We start from the raw sequence: 16,943 nt of genomic DNA on the forward strand, positions 1-16,943 counted from the left end.
CTATATCTAGGTAAGGGATAAAATCCAACTATTTTTGACGTTAGTGGTGCAAAGAACTCTGGGATTTGTAGTCCCGGCCTCAGGATCAAGGCCGAAGCCGCGCGCGTCTCTGGTCTTCGTCCCTATCCGCCTCGAAGGGAGGCTTATTCCATCGCAGGAAACTATGGGAGGAGGCGTGCGGAACTATCTTGTGAGGTGAAGCCTCCCGAGTATTGCTCTGCAAACCAAATGTGCTAGACACGCTTGGGAAAACGAAAACGAAACTTTTTCTCCCCCTACTCTCCGTATTTACGAGGCCTGAATCGTTTCCACGCACCACCACCCCCCTCTTTGGCGGTGCGAATGGTTCTGCCTGCCGCCTCCTCAGCAAGGCTACGGCAAGCTCAACGGCCGACTTCGGCTGAGCCCTGTTTGTCCCCTCCCACGGCCCGCTCTTCAAAGGACGCGCGCGATTGGCTGCGGCTTGGCGTCCATGCCAATCAGGAAGCGGCTTCCATGGAGGAAGGGAATAAATACAAGATGGCTGCTCATATAAAACCAGGCATCGGGCTTCCCCCCGCTGATGGAGGAATAGAAGCTTTAACGAGCCGGGCTTATTTTCCGCGTCGCCGCCGCCGCTCGCACCGGCGGCCGAAGGGAGGAAGGGGGCCCGAGCCGCCGCCGGCGACACCCGCGCCTTGTCGCCGTCCCGTCCGTCTGCAGCGGCGCGCTTCCCGCAGGCCCAGGCCTTGTCCCCCTCCTTTCCACAGGAACCGTGGCGGCGCTTTCCCCGCCCGGCCCCAGCTCCGTGTCTCTCTCCCGCTATGGCCGTCTCCAGGTCGGTGTGAGGGGATGGGGGGTTCGGGGGCTGAGGACGGAAGGGGGGCTAAAGAGAAGGGATAAGTCAGCTAAAGAGAAGGGATGGGCAGTCTCTCGAGTTCCTTCCTCTTGAGGCCTCGTGGTGTGCGGCTGCTCGCTGGGTCCTGGCCAAGCGGGCCCCTCATCCCCCTTTAGGCTAGGAAAGGCCAGGCCTAAAGTGCTGAGGTGCTCATTCCTCAAGTCTGTGGACGCCGAAGGCTCCAATGTGTGGGAAGCGGCCCAAGCCCACCCATCTTCTTCCTCTCTCTTAGTCCACTAAGATGTTCCCGATTTGAGTGAGTGGCAAGCTGCAGCCTACCAAGCCAACGGAATTTCTCTCTTCTCTCCCCCCCCCCCCACTGTCGAAGTCCAGTTTTAGTTCCGTGGAAATGAATAAGAAGTACTTAGAGAGGATCTCGCTGTTAAATACGTCTGTGCGCCTCTCCATGTATAAAGCATGCATGCCTGTAGTCTTCCAGTCTAATAAAGCAGCGCCTCTAATCCTATTGCTCGTGCTTAAGTGTGTAATGGTCAAAAGTGAAATGTTGTACTGCTGCACTGCCTATTTAATACAAAGGGTTTTGCTTGTGTGGTGATAATTGTATTTACGAATGGGGATGTGTCCCAGTTGCTACTGTTAGTACAAGTTTTTCACATGTCAGCGGCTATGCTGAAAGTTGCAGGCTGATAACCGGGTTCAGAGGGACCCTTGTTGGGATGTACCACTTGCTATCTGTTCTGAGACACTGGTTGACTTATAAGCTTTGTATGGGAGAAGAAAATACTCATAAATGTCTTATTGTTTTGATGTTTGGCAGGCAGCTACAGTGTAATAAAGCTATCCAGTCATGTTCGGAACTTTGATTCAGCTTAGCTGTTACATGCTTTAATACCTTTGAATTATGATCAACTTCTGTATTGTACATTACAAATGAAAGGCAGTTCGCTTAGTAACGTAGGCAATCCATCACTTTCAGTACAGCAGTAGGAGGGACCTGGATCTTAAGAACAGTGGACCAAAGAAGAGCTCACAGAAGAAATCTTTGTCACTTACTGTTCCCATTGAAGGTGCTTGAGAAGTTGCTGTTGAGGATCGGCCCTTGCCAGTGGCATGGCATGTGGGGTTTATGTGCAGGGGGAGACTGGAAATTGCCCCCCCTTGCACAAATAGAGCAAGAGCTTGTGCAAGTGGGGGTGACAGTTATTCTCCTACTGCAGCCCCACCCCACTTCATGCCATGCTTAGGTCTCCTGGCTTTCAGGAGTAACTTTTTGGGGAGTTCCCCAGTTTCAAAGGTGCCTTGCATGAACTCTGCTTTGTTCACCATTCTTATGATGTAAGCCAGTGTATCTTAAAATAGCTGAACATCTCTGTGCCTGCGGTCTCTTAAGAACTTGCCCTGCATTTAGAAAACAAGCTTTGTAAACTTACGAGCATTGGATTGTATTGCTGTTAAAAGGATACAGTGCTCTGTCTTAGGAACTTTCCTCTGGGTTAGTTTTTCTTCTGTGAAAGCACAGTAGCACCGTTGCATGAGTTGCCAATTTTTGTGCAAAAGCTTATTTTAAAACATATAAATTCAAAATATTTTACTTGTGTGAGATCAGCTTACAGTAATGAAAGTAAGCCGCTGTCACAGAAAATTAGTTCTACAAAGGCCTGTGTTTCTTTTGCACGAGAGTGCTATAATTATTACAGTTAAAGTTTGGGGAGGACCATAGTTCACTGGTAGAGTGAATGCATGTTTTACATGCAGAGGGTTCAGCTGCAGCAGCTCCATGCCACCTCCAAGCTCCAGTTGTCCTGCCTTGAGACCTGTAAGGCCGAAGGCAAAAAGGGTTCCCTTGGCCAAGGCAGAGAGAGGAAAATGCTGGACCCTGCCTGCTACAAAGGGCAGGGTGCAGCAAACAAAAAATTGGCCCCATGTGGACCTGGGGTAGCCCTGAGGCTTGATTTCTGCCCAAGAAAGGGGGGGCAAGACAAAATGTCTGCCATCTGGGACCAGCAGGGAAAGGAAAATGCTGGACCCCGTCTGCTACGAAGGGCAGGGTGCCGCATACAAAAAATGGCCCGGTGGGGGTGAGGCAGGATGTAAATCAATAAATAGTTGTTGGATATTATTATTTTAGCTTTATTGGTGATATTATGATCATGCTGTATTTACTTATGCATCAATAAGTTATGTGCACTATACCTGTAAGTTGTATAAAACAACAAAATCAGCTTATGTCATTCTCGTTTCCTTCATTTTATCCTAATGGTGTGAGGTAGGTTAGGCTGAGTTTATGTGACTGGTTCAAGATCCTCCGGGAAGCTTCTATGGCAGAATGGGGATTCAAACATAGATTTCTGTTTCTGGTGTGACCCTCTAACCAGCAAATCATAAAATCAATAATACCTAATATCCAGGGATAAAAATCTCAGTTTTGCTGCAGGATAAAATAGCTGTCAGTTGTCTCTGGAAGACCTTTAGGAAGGAAGTGAGGCTAAATTCAGGGAAAGGAGAGAGTTACAAAGCTTGGGGCAGTAGTTGAGAGTCCTTATTAGGTATACCAGAGGAAGTGTGGGTTTCTGAAGCAGAGCCTCCTCAGCTGATCTCAGGATGCAGGCAAAAACATAGAGGCAATTCTTTAGGTTGTGTGAACCCAAGCCATTAAGGCGTCCAAGGTCAAGTTTTAAAAATCTGTATTCAGCCTGGAACCATACTGGAAGCCATTGTGTAGCTGGTTATAAAATTGGCTGACATTAGTGAGCACAGTTAGAAGCCATTCCATTTTTTGTGAACAGTATGCATGTTTAAACTCTTCTCTTTTACATATGGGAGTCATTTGTCCTTGTGATGATTTAAAACTATAAATACATGGTAAGCCATTTTAATTAAGGAGCAGCAGCATCTCTAATTTTTAATGAATAATGGCTTTTGGTCTTAATTTGAAGTGTATTTTGCCAGCTTGCCCTTCAAAAAGAGAAGGAAGCAAGTATTCACTTCTTTTGGTGGTAATCATAGTGCCAGAATTATCATACAGTGGTTCGTAACCTTTAATCTGCTACCACCCACCCGATATGCAGCATTATCATTATATGCCCCTCAAGATGTGAGTAAAAGAATGAAGGCATGCAAACAGCTCTCCAGACAAGGAAACTTTATAACAGTATATTTATAATACATGCAGACAATGGAGAGCCACATTTTCCAAATGCCAGTTTTCATTTCAGTCCATTCAGCACCTCTTTTTGTTATACTTGAGAATAGTAGTACTGCTGGATTCTAGGGAGCATTGCTTCCCAGCACTGTACAATCTGTATTTATTTAATTTGACCCATATCCTCCCCTTTCCTGGCGAAGCCAGGCTCAGGGCAGCTAGCAACATATGAATACAACATGTATAAAAATTTACAGTATAATTTAGAATTTAAAATAAATATGCTCTAGCTAAAACATATATCGTAACTTATAATTTGATGGCACCCTAGAAATATGACCTAGTTACCCTACCACCTAAAGGAAAGATATTCTCACATAGTGGCAAGTCAGATGGTGTAGGCAATCACCAGTCAACAATGGTTTAGCTACTCCAGTGTCCCAATGGTTCTTACTCTAACAAGCAATGAAGCTTGTTACAAACAAATACAAAACCTTTATTGGCATCTTAGAATAATTAAACAAGCCGAACATGGCTAGAATAGGTTAAGATCATTCTTATTGTTCATTGGAAGTGATAGTTTATCAATTAAAATTGAAGTTTTGTGAAGTACTTAAGTTCTCTTGAACTGAAAGATCTTTGAAGATTCTCTCAGTGAGGGCTGTAGCTAAAAAGGATACTAAAGCAGTGAGGTTCTTGTCCTGATGGGCTAAAAGGAAGCTAGTCAGGTCCCTTTTTGATCTTATACGCCAAGGATCTGGCAGATGGCTGAGCATTAAATGGCGAGGTCTGCTGTGGAATGAGCAGTCCAATAGGATATGTTCCACTGAGTCGGGGACTCCAGTATCACAGGCGCATAATCGGGCATTGTGAGGTGTGCAAAGAAACCTTCCATAAGTCACTGTCGATGGAAAGGCAAACCAAGCTTGTTATTTCTGCTTATAAAACCAACTAGGTATGCTAACATTTCAATATACGCTACCTGTTGAAAGTTGGGATATATGCAAGACCCATGGTACGTGCATGAAGGGAAAACCATCGCCTGTACTCCTTCCATAAACTGAAAATAAGGACATAGCTAGAACTTTACAACCCTTATACTAGCTAGAACTTTACAACCCTTATACTGGCAGGAATGTATTGATGCAACAAGAAGTCACAGAGGAAGCTCTAACTTGTAGTGACAGTCCTTACTGCAGCAGCGTTGTTGGACATGATATAGGCTCCAGTGCCTTATCATTGTGTGGCTCCCTTGCTGCTTCTACCACTGCCCAGTCAGTTTTAGGGAAAGCAGTTGGGGGTGGGGCTTGCAGGAGAGGGTTGGGGAGAAACTCTTAAACCTCACATTTTCCCCAATTTTATCATCAGAATATACATATTTTAAAATAATACACTGTTTTTGTTTTAAAATATTTTTGCCCTATCTTTTTACCAAGTGAGTAAAGCAATACAGAAATAAAAGAGAAAGCATTCAGCCCCAGGAGCAATAGTTTTTCCTCTCCACTGTCCTTCAGGAAATTTGCTGCCAGGCTGTACCGGAAGTAACTGCCCTTTAAAGCATTGTGCTTCTTACGTGGACCAGATGGTTGTCCCTAGGGCGCAGGTCCATAGTGCTGGTGGCCAGTAACAACACAATAACTGTGTACTGCATTGGCAAGCAAGCTGGTACAGCATCCATCACCATGAATAATCTTGTCTGCTGCCTGTGGGACAACTGCATCAAGTATGTATTGTTCCCATTGCCATCAATGTTGCAGGGGTAAACAGTGCTCATGCAGACTCCCTCAGTATCTAGGCCACTGTTGCCCGTATGTGGAAGCTGAACAATGTATACCCAGGCAGCCTGTATCTGGTTGCCTGGGGGATTCAGCTAACCAAGTGATCCCAGAAACAGAAAGAAAGGTTCTCATCCTGTGAGTGCAACTAGAAGTTTTTCACTGCCTTTACTTCTCAGCTGTGATGGGAGCCATCTACCTGTCCACTGATGTCTGTTCATCTTCAGTCACTAGGGGTGGTTTACTCATCTCTTTGGGTCCATCTTGGCTTTGTGACTTCTCACACAAGAACCATCACTGTTCTTTCAGCTGATGGTTGAACTTTTTCTGGGGTCTTGTTTGGCACTATCCTGGAGCCCAGTTTCCAACTGCAGCTTCGGATCTGCAGCTTGTCCTCATTTAACTTGTGTGTAAGCCTGTTGAGCTTATGACTACCTGTAACTTACGTCTGTTGTCAGTAAAGTTGCCTTTTTAGGTAGCAATCTGCTCCGGCAGGGAAATCTCTGAATTCACTGCCCTCGGGTCAGACATTCTATTTCTATTTTTTAAATGGAATAAAGTGGTTCTCAGACTGGACATGATGATTTTGCTGAAGTTGGTGATGGGATTCCATCTAAATCTAGACCTGGTCCTTCAGACTTTCTACACATCTTCATCACCTAATACTAAGCACACTCTCCTTTCTGTTGAACACAACAAGAGATTCTTGTGTTCTTCTTTGGCCATAAAAAGGGACGTCCAATATCTTCTCAAATCATTAGTCATGGGTTTCTTCTACCATTCAGCTGTGCTACGAACTAGCAAAAATAGCTTCCTCCTCAAATTAATCTCTGAAAGCTCTAGCAACATCATGGGCCTCTTCCATGGAGAGTTGCTACCAGACTTTGGATAGTTGGAGGACCGTGGACTAGATTCTAGGATAGTTAGGTGGCTAGGGAACTGGTTGGATAACTGCACACCCAAAGTAGTTGTCAATGGCATGTCCTCTAATTGGAGAGAGGGAGGGAAGAAGAAGAGTTGGTTTTTATATGCTTACTTTCTCTACCACTTAAGGAAGAATCAAGCAGGCTTACAATCAACTTGCCCTCCCCTCCCCACAACAGACACCCTGTGTGGTAGGTGGGGCTGAGAGCTCTAAGAAAGAACCGTGACTAGCCCAGGGTCACCCAGCTGGCTTCATGTGGAGTAGTGGGGAAACCAATCCCGTTCACCAGATTAGAGTCCACAGCTCTTAACCACTACACCACGCTGGCTCTCATTGTTCCCATTGTCTAGTGGGTTGCCACAAGGCTTAGGTCTGGGACTGGGACTTTTCACTATTTTTATGAACGATCTGGATAAGAGGGTGGAGGGACTACTCATTAAAGTTGCAGATGACACCAAATTGGGAGGAGGAGTGGTCATCCTGGGAGATGGAGTTCAACAAGATCTAAACACACTATGCTGGTCTTTGACCATAATAAAGTATAAAGTAAAAAGATCTAAACACACTGGAAAAGCAGGCAGATGTGAACAAGATTCAATTCAACAAGGATAAATGCAGTGTTCTACATCTGGGTAACAAAAATGAGAAGCACATATACTGGACGGGGGATACACTTCTGGGCAGCAGTGTTTGAACAAGCTCTTGGGGTACGGGTGGACTGTAAGCTAAGTCTGAGCAGCCAGTGTGATGCGGCGGCAGAAAAGATGCGTTCTTGGGATGTATCAACAGAGGACTAACATGCAAATCGCAAGATGTCATATTCCCACTGTACACTGAATTGGTCAGGCTGTTCCTGGAGTACTGTGTGCAGTTCTGGAGGCCTCACTTCAAACAATGTGGACAAATTGGAGCAGTTGCAGAAGAGAGCGAGAAGGATGATCATGGGCCTGGAAACCAAACCCTACAAGGAAAGCCTGAGGGATTTGGGAAACTTCAGTCTGGAGAAGTGGAGGTTTTTGAAGGGCTGTCACTTAGAGGAGGGCAGGGAGCTGTTCCTGTTGTCAGCAGAGGGTAGGACTCACAATAAGGGTTTAAATTATGGGTGGAAAGGTGCTGGCTGGCTATTAGGAATTTTTTTTAACAGGAATAGTTCAGCAGTGGAATTGGCTGCCTAGGGAGGTGGTGAGCCCCCCCCCCCCCCGGTTGTCTTCAAGCAGCTGCTGGAACTCTTTGATTCTATGATTCTACATAGGCCCAGCTATCAGCGTTTGTTTGATACTGTGCCTTTAATCTGTATACCAGAGTAGGCGCATCACTTGGATGGGCAGTTCAGCAGCGTCTATTCAACTGATGCGTCTGAATGTACCTCCAGGTAGGTCAGTTTGCTAGTCTGTACCCATCAGTGTAATCCAGAGACCCCAGGGAGGTAAAACCAGCTTGCTGATCTGAATGATTGCTCTTCGTGTGGTCATCTGTATATTCTCACAAACTGTCCACCTTCCCCGCAGTTTGCTGCAGCATATTTTTATGTTGGAAAGGAAATGAGCAACAAGGCATGACTCCTCCCTTGGATGCTTGCATGATTTGAAGCTGTTATTTCTGAGGAGAGATTTTCACACCTCTATCACAGCTTTAGAAGTTCCTGAATCATTGCTCTGCTTGGGCCCAAAGCTTATAATTGTGAATGCAGATGACCACTGGAACAATAGTTACAAGTAAGCGGTCTGCCTTTCTGTTTCCTGTTCGGTTATTTAACCACACTTGCTCTATTGGGGGAAACCTTGCAACTGGTAAGTGCCAAAATACTTCAGGAGGGAGGCAAGAACCAAAATAGGGTTGGATAGTGTTGACTGTAATCTGATTGAGAAACTAAAGGTGACAATGAGCTGTCAAGCCTGCACTGTAAGTAATGATATTATAATGTTTCTGCTTAATTTGCAGAGGAGAGCCTCAGGAATGTGGTATGGGAAACTGATTGAACAAGGCTAGGGTGAGGATGCAGTACAGGGGCCAACTTTGAGTTCTGTCCATGCAGGGGTGGTCTTGGTGATTCTGGAGTCCTAGGCAGAAGTTAAGATGCCCCGCCCCCCACACATCCCTCAGCAGACTACCTTAACTAGCTAGGTGGAGGAAGAGGTCAGGAGGACAACAAGGAGTGCAGCTGTGCTGCTGCACACAGGCTGTGGTGGGGGCAAGGAAGTACACATGCGGCCTGCCTGGTGTGCAGGCACAGCTGCTGCTTGCCTGGCTCATGAAGGGATAGCTGGCTGGCTGCATAGGCATTGGGCAAGGGATAGAGGTTGGGGGGGGGGTGCTCCAACAGCCCTACAACATAGCCAAGTCCCTCCAGTTTCTCTCCCCTTCTGCCACCATGACATTCCTTGAGTTCTGGGGGTCTACCCAGCTGTTAGCTTTAGGGCATTCAGGCGGGGGCAGCTTCCAACCCTCACCACTGTCACCTTGTGGCAGTGGCATCAGCTGAAACTCCTACCATCCAGGGGAGGCAAGGGTGTGGGGAAGGGAAGGCGATTGTAAGCCACTTTGAGACTCCTTAAAGGCAGAGAAAAGCAGGGTATGAAAACCAGCTCTGCTGCTTCTGCTTCTTCTCCCCCCCCCCCCCACTGAATTGCAGCTGGTAGCTCCAGGCAACTGCCCCGGTTTCCCATGGCTAAGACCACCCCAGTGTCCATGAAAGGGGTCAATGCTTTCATGTTTAACAAAGAGTCAGAGCTTTGGATTTCAGTGAGGGTTCTGATGTTTCCCTCTTGTTTCCACTCACTTTAAAACCAACGGCTACTGTTAAACTTGACTCTCTAACGGAAAACAGTGACATTTACTTGGGAAATAATACAATTATTTCTGCATGACACACATTAGTCAAGCTTTCAGTTTTACCTTTGTTGGTGATGATGGGCAATAAAATGCTACTTAGAAAATTCAAAAATTGAGATACGGTGACTTTGCACATTCCAGAGTCCCCCCCCCCCTATGGGTTGGGTGATATGGCTGTATATTGCCTCTGTCTGCCATGTCATGGGCAAAATCTAAAAACCATACAATTTTTTTAAAGTAACTTCTGGCTTTTAAAGTCATGGTACACATTTGAACCAGAAGATCTGGTTCAGTGGTAGAGAAGTGTTTGCTTTGATATCTTATCTCAACACCAGTTAGCTATATTTAGTGGTTTAAAATACACACTCCTCTTTAATTGAGCCTAGTTTTGGCTTAGGTAAGTACTGGTTGTCCCTAAATGAATAAGCAGTCATAATGCATATTTACTATCCTAAAATTGACATGACTGTCTTACATTTAACAAATGTGAGAATCATCCCATAATTAGGGAAAGGGGGGGGGAAGAGAATGCAAAAAACTTGAAGAAAACTGCTTGTTCTGCAAAGCAAATATACTGGATAGTTTGCTTTCTGAAAATTCTGTTCTTTCCGTATTTCATTTCACGTAACTGAGGTTAAAGGTAGGGTGGTTCTAAATTTCCAAGTGCCTAAAACATTTTGCCACATTGTCAATCAGCCTCAGTGGTCATGGTTTAGATAATCGCTTGGCTACAACTTCTTCGCTGCGGCATTAGAGAGAACTACTAAACCGAAGTGGCTGGCAAGTTCCTTAATATTCCAGTATGCTGTCTAGTTCAATATTCCATGAAGCCAAAAATTCCAATGTGTAGGTGCAAGTTGACCTTTTTCTTTATTATGGTTTCACATCTCAGAAAAGGCAGGAGTAAGAAGAACTGCTTGGCTCCTAGTCCTGCAACAGTCATGGGAAAATGTAGTAGCATAGCAAAACTTTTTCTACTGGCCACTTGCTATAACCGCAGCCATTTCCATAAAGGAACGCCTGTTCCTGGTGGCAAAAGCTTAGAGTTGCCCGTGACTCCCTCTGGTTTGCTGCAGAGGCCAGGAAGTGCCCTCTTTGTCTCCTACCCCTATGGTGGATTGGACTGGGCTGCTGCCAGTCTTCCTTTAAAAAGGATACCTTTGTTATTATTGGCAATATTTGATGGATCAGTTGAACACTTTCCCTCCAGTTCAATGCCCAACCCTATAGTCTCTTCAGATATTTAACCCACTGTGAAATAAACCCAGTGAAAGACACTTATACCAAGACAATCAGAAATCAAGAGCTGCACCAGCTGGTTTTGTGGGTTTTTGAATGTTATAAGCCACCTCAAGCTTTTTCAGGGCTGGATAAAAGCTTTTAAATTTATTTTTATTTTGTCGTTTGTGCTATAGGCTTGATCGTCTCTTCATCTTGCTGGATACTGGGACAACACCTGTAACAAGGAAAGCCGCTGCGCAACAACTTGGGGAGGTTGTGAAACTTCATCCCCATGAATTAAACAATCTTTTAGCAAAGGTGAATAATTTTTGAATGTTTTTGACAACTATTATGATGTTGGGGCTATTCCTGACTATTAATTCCCTGTAAGGAATTTCTGAAACATTCAATTCATGGTGGTGATTATGATGTAAGCAGTTTCACATAAAGCCTATCGTGATTGACAAGGGTCTTCTGCTTAGTTATGTGGTAAGGTACCTCCTTCTCAATAGAACATTGGCCACTTGTTTTATTTGAAATAAATGCCCAATTTTCTGCAAGTGTTGATTCCTGGTGAATATGGTAACAGTCCTGAAACTCTGGAGTTATTGCAGCTGAAACACATGGATATGGTTGATGTATAACTTCTTGTGGGGCATAGTTGGTGAGTCCTCTGTGGTATTGTGCAAAGGAACATGTGGGCTGATGGGCCAGACATATTTCTGGATATATTTGTAAGCTCTTCCATGCCACCTATTGTCTCTGTTTTCTAATGAGTTAAAAACATAAAGGCCGTGCTGGATCAGACCAAGGTCCATCAAGTCCAGCAGTCTGTTCACACAGTGGCCAACCAGATGCCTCTAGGAAGCCCACAAACAACACGACTGCAGCAGCATTATCCTGCCTGTGTTCCACAGTACCTAATATAGTAGGCATGCTCCTCTGATCCTGGAGAGAATAGGTATGCATCATGACTAGTATCCATTTTTACTAGTAGCCATGAATAGCCCTCTACTCCATAGGATATGCCCAAATGTTAAATATCTGTCATAGAACCAGTTACCGTATTTTTCGCTCCATAAGGCGCACTTTTTTCCTCCTCAAAAGTGAGGGGAAATGTCGATGCATCTTATGGAGCAAATGTGTGCACAGAGCCGGCTCGGCGCGCTGGGAGGCGGCCGGGGAAAGCCGCCTCGCGCCGTTCCAGCGCGCCCAGCCGGCTCTGTGCGCTGGCTTAGCCCACTCTGAGCACCTGCCTGCCTCCAGCTGGGAAGCGGCACGCCCGCAAGCCCACCTCCCAGCCCGCTCTGAGCGCCAGCCCGCCTCCCAGCTGGAAGGGGGGGGCAAAGAGCCGGCTTGGCGCATGCACCCACCTCCCAGCCGGCTCTGAGTGCCTGCCTGCCTCCAGCTGGGAAGCAGGGGGGGGGAGCACAAAGCCGGCTTGGTGCGCCCACCCGCCTCCCAGCCCGCTCTGAGCACCTGCCCTCCTCCCAGCTGGGAAGGGGGGTGCAAAGAGCCGGCTTGGCACGCGCACCTGCCTCCCAGCCGGCTCTGAGCGCCCACCTGCCTCCCAGCCGGCTCTGAATGCCTGCCTGCCTCCAGCTGGGAAGCGGGGGGGAGCACAGAGCCGGCTGGGAGGCAGGTGCGCGTGCCAAGCCGGCTCTTTGCACCCCCCTTCCCAGCTGGGAGGAGGGCAGGTGCTCAGAGCGGGCTGGGAGGCGGGCGGGCGCACCAAGCCGGCTCTGTGCTCCCCCCCTTCCCAGCTGGGAGGAGGGCAGGCGCTCAGAGCGGGCGGGCGCTCGGGCTGGGAGGTGGGCGGGCGGGCGCGCCAAGCCGGCTCTGTGCTCCCCCCCGCTTCCCAGCTGGAGGCAGGCAGATTATCTGGGATGCTTCTGTCTGAGAGCAGTGAACTTCCTGTATGGAAATGGCCCTGCATGTTTGATTTTACAATATCTTATCAAATATGATGGAGGAGTTGTAATTAGAAAGTGGAAAAGAATATTAGATGGCTGTTGAATGATCTGCTGTAAGTTATTGGACCTAAATGATTGATGTTTGAATTTCTTAAAGGTGTTGGTACACTTAAGGAGTACAAATTGGGATACTCGCATTGCATCTGGACAAGCTGTGGAAGCGATAGTGAGAAATGTTCCAGAATGGAATCCAGCTCCACGACCCAAACAAGGTAATTCTAAATAAATTTTTCTGAATTACATAAAGTGTACTTGGATCAACTTTCTGTGCAACCACCTTTCTTAAACATGTCTGGCATTGTATTCTTGGTTATCAATAAAGAGATGAATGAATAGTGTTCTCTCTACTGTATAATGTAGTCAGCGTGGTATAGTGGTTAAGAGCGGTGGTTTGGAGCAGTGGACTCTGATCTGGAGAACCGGGTTTGATTCCCCACTCCTACACATGAGCGGCGGGGGCTAATCTGGTGAACTGGATTTGTTTCCCCACTCCTACACATGAAGCCAGCTGGGTGTCCTTGGACTAGTCACACTCTCTCAGCACCTCCTACCTTATAGGGTGTCTGTTGTGGGGAGGGGAAGGTGATTGTAAGCCAGTTTGATTCTTCCTTAAGTGGTAGAGAAAGTCGGCATATAAAAACCTCCTCCTCTTCTTCCTGCTGCGGCTGTATGGTTATTACCTGTTTTTCATTTTCCTTAGACAGTCATGTTGTGCTTCAAAGGCTTGCATGATAACTATCAATCTCCTTTTTAGGCTGCCGCTCCTTCAAGGGGCTCAGGGAGTCGTCCAGGTCTCCCCCCCCCCTCCATTTTATCCTCACAACCACCTTGCAAAGTAGGTTAGGCAGAGTATTTGACTAACCCAAGGTGACCCAGTGAACGTTCCTAGTGAGGGGGGAGTTTGAACCCAGGTCCGCTTGGTCCTGTTGCAGCATTCTTAACCACTACTGTATGATATCTTTGTATATTTGTGTAGACCTGAATAAAACAGTCCTACCTATCTCATTCTAATTAAGTTTTATGTTATTCAAGAACATGGTTGTGAAAGTCCTGTGGAAGAGTCATCTGCTTCTGATCGGTTGCGTTTTGACAGATTTGATATCTGCCGACTCCTGAAGCACGGTGCTTCTCTTCTTGGGTCTGCCGGTGCAGAATTTGAAGTCCAAGATGACTCAGCAGGTACCTGTTTCTTGAACTATGCTGCATGTGCTTTGAGCAACATCATTTTCAAATAACTAAAACAATTTTATGGCTTTTCAGCCTTCATAATTAAGTATTAGCTGAACGTTCATAATTTGGAGATAAAGCTAATTGCATTTGCTATCATCTTTCCACCTAAATAGCTATCATGGGTAAACAGATGAAGGAATTCACACATAGCATAACCGTGAGCTATATTGTTCTGGATCTTTAAATACATGGCAGATAGTCACATATACTTGGAAGGAGTTTATGTGCATAATTCTCTTGCAGTTCTGTTGCTTTGAAATCTGGCCTCAGGACTGGATATATCTAAGCAGCATTTTTATATAATATTTAATGAGATGTGATTTTGAAAGCCGAGGTAATCTTCAGTATATAACTACACAACTGGGTAGCCTTTAGAAGAAAAGATAGAACTGGTTAGGAGTTTGGTTGTCTCAATTGCATTAATTTTCCTACCTTTTCCAAAATATACTAGCATCCTAGATCGGGCTTCTTAAACATTTTCCACTCGCAACCCCTATTTGCTTGAGAAATTTTTACGCGGCCCCGGGTATATAAGTATATAAAATAGCTATACAAATCAAACATTTACTGATAATAAAGCATATAAATTTTTTGCAACCACCACATTCAGTTACGTGACCCCATATGGGGTCGCGACCCACAGTTTAAGAAGCTTTGCCCTAGATTATACATATACAGTCCTGATTTTGATTATCTCTGGTGTGGCTTTAACTGAGATGTTTAAAGAGATGTTTATAATGTTTTCACTTTACTAATCTGAAATAGCAAGTCAGTTTTTTTAAAAATGCTTGGTCTTCTGGCAATAAATAGATATGTTTCTTGATTGTGGCTTTATAAAGTTCCATTGAGCTTAGTGAAAGTTGAATTATAAACGTAACAAAACAGTTAGAAGCATCTAGGTAACTGTATATTAGTAATACTTTGTAACAAGCAAATAATTTTCCTACTTATGGTAGTGATGACAGTGGCAAACTGTAACTTTCGTATGAAATATGGAACTGTTTTGGCAGACTTGCTGCACTGGTCTGTAAACACGAGGCACAGTCTGCAACTTGAGCTTCAGTGAAGTTTGTGAGAAGAGGGAGGAAGTCCTTTAACAGAATGTTTGTGTCTAGATTTACAACATGTCCAACACTTCATGTTCGATGAAAAATATGGTTTTTCAAAGATGTGATATAAAATAGACTGCTTCATTTTCAAAGGTGAAATTGATCCCAAAGAAAGGATAGCACGACAAAGGAAGCTGCTCCAAAAGAAACTTGGCCTTGATATGGGAGCTGCAATTGGAATGAACACAGAAGACTTATTCAACGATGAGGATTTGGACTACACTCCTGCTTCATCATTCCTTGTACACAAACAACCTGTAGGTAAAACCTCAGGCTATTTGATTGCAAGGACTACAGTGGTTTGCTTTGTTTATGCTTCTGCCGTCATGAAGTATTATGCTTAAAATACTTTGGTGCCTTAAAATTTCAGTTTTACTAAAGAATGTAATGCCACACAATGATTTTATTTAATGTGTTGATCGGGAATGGTGTGGGAAGTTGTGGGATGGTGGTAGAAGGATTCTGCCTGCTTAAATTGCAGGCAAAGGAGGCGTGCTGAATCTTTTAAATGTTTTTCAGACTCTTCAAGCGGCTGACTTGATTGATTCAGAATTTCGAGCTGGTATGAGTAGCAGGCAAAAGAATAAAGCTAAAAGAATGGCCAAACTGTTTGCAAAGCAAAAATCGAGAGATGCAGTAGAATCCAATGAAAAGAGGTACGGTACTAGTTAGGTGAAAATAATAGTTCTAACACATACTTTCTCAGTGTGTTTGCCTCTGTTTTTCTACTAGTGAACACTCTGACTATATTTTGCTGGTAACTGTTCAATATGTGATGTGTATATAATGTGTGTGTATATAAAATCACAGATGATGTGTAGTCTGAACATGTTTTCATTTGAAATAGCTAATTTCTGGATGTTGATATTGTTCTTGTATGGATGTAAAAAAGAATGGTGTATTATATGGCAAGCCATTGTTACATAACATGAAATTTGCAAGCATAAGAACATTTAGTGTTTCTTTATAGCAACGATAGCACTGATGGGGAACCAGAGGAGAAGAGAAGAAAAGTGGCAAACGTTATCATCAATCAGCCTGCAACTGATTCCAAACTTTTGGTAGATAATATGCCAGAAGAGGTACAGTGCATCCTTTTAACAGTAATTTAATGGCTGACTTGGCCAGAGCTAGTTAATTTATCTCCCATTAGTTCAGTGGGGAAATTAAACAGCTGCTGATCAATAACCCGTTGAAATCTATGGTATGTCCCATGGTGCAGTCTCTATCCTGAATTATGCAGTGTTGCTAATAATGTCTGAGAAACAATTGTACTACACTGATCTATGGGGGGGGGGCTTGTTAGAATTGTAAATGGTGTTTATGTAACTAAATGTCTGCATCAAAGCAGAGTTTTTGGGATGGGGAGAATTTAAGCAGATGAATCAGAAGTATTGTCTAAAGTTATAATCAACCAAGGCACATTAGTGCTGCTGGATAGTCTTAGTTGATGAGGAGTCTTTTGTGCTGGACATACAGTCTGTGCACATGTAACAGCTTTCAGTGTATGAGGTTGCTGCTTTCATCCTGTTTGTCTGGATTTCAGCGACTTTTAGTTCAATTTCATATTTTTCTGGAGGAATAGCCCTATAAAAGGCTAAGATTAAATATGTCACTTATTCTGTCTCTTTATAGCTCAGTATTTTCTTTTACATATAGAATCACCTTAATAGTGCATAATTGAATCCAGATGATTATTTGAAGTACATATACCCACCCTGTCAATATAAGTAATTGAGCAATTTTGGGGTGTGAGTTTTAGAACCAGTTAGTGAATTGACTTTGTTGCTTTTGTCTCTGTTAGACTAATGAATGGCCTTTGGAAAGTTTTTGCGAAGAAGTATGCAATGACCTCTTTAACCCATCATGGGAGGTAAACTTCATTACCTTTTTCCATC

The 16,943-nt window shown here is 44.6% G+C and overlaps 1 protein-coding gene across 1 annotated transcript in view; it reads left to right on the forward strand.

The window, feature by feature from the left end:
- Positions 1 to 685: 685 nt before the first annotated feature.
- The window catches only part of BTAF1 (B-TFIID TATA-box binding protein associated factor 1), a 62,754-nt gene continuing 46,496 nt past the window's right edge, over positions 686 to 16,943 (forward strand). The window contains exons 1-8 of the mRNA XM_056849835.1: positions 686 to 817; positions 10,928 to 11,051; positions 12,804 to 12,918; positions 13,739 to 13,885; positions 15,139 to 15,302; positions 15,565 to 15,701; positions 16,016 to 16,127; positions 16,850 to 16,918. Of these exons, the coding sequence (XP_056705813.1) occupies positions 804 to 817; positions 10,928 to 11,051; positions 12,804 to 12,918; positions 13,739 to 13,885; positions 15,139 to 15,302; positions 15,565 to 15,701; positions 16,016 to 16,127; positions 16,850 to 16,918 (882 nt within the window). The 5' untranslated portion in view covers positions 686 to 803. The remainder of the gene's footprint in view (positions 818 to 10,927; positions 11,052 to 12,803; positions 12,919 to 13,738; positions 13,886 to 15,138; positions 15,303 to 15,564; positions 15,702 to 16,015; positions 16,128 to 16,849; positions 16,919 to 16,943) is intronic.

Source organism: Euleptes europaea, chromosome 5 (assembly GCF_029931775.1).
Source record: "Euleptes europaea isolate rEulEur1 chromosome 5, rEulEur1.hap1, whole genome shotgun sequence".
NCBI classification, from domain to species: Eukaryota; Metazoa; Chordata; class Lepidosauria; order Squamata; family Sphaerodactylidae; genus Euleptes; species Euleptes europaea.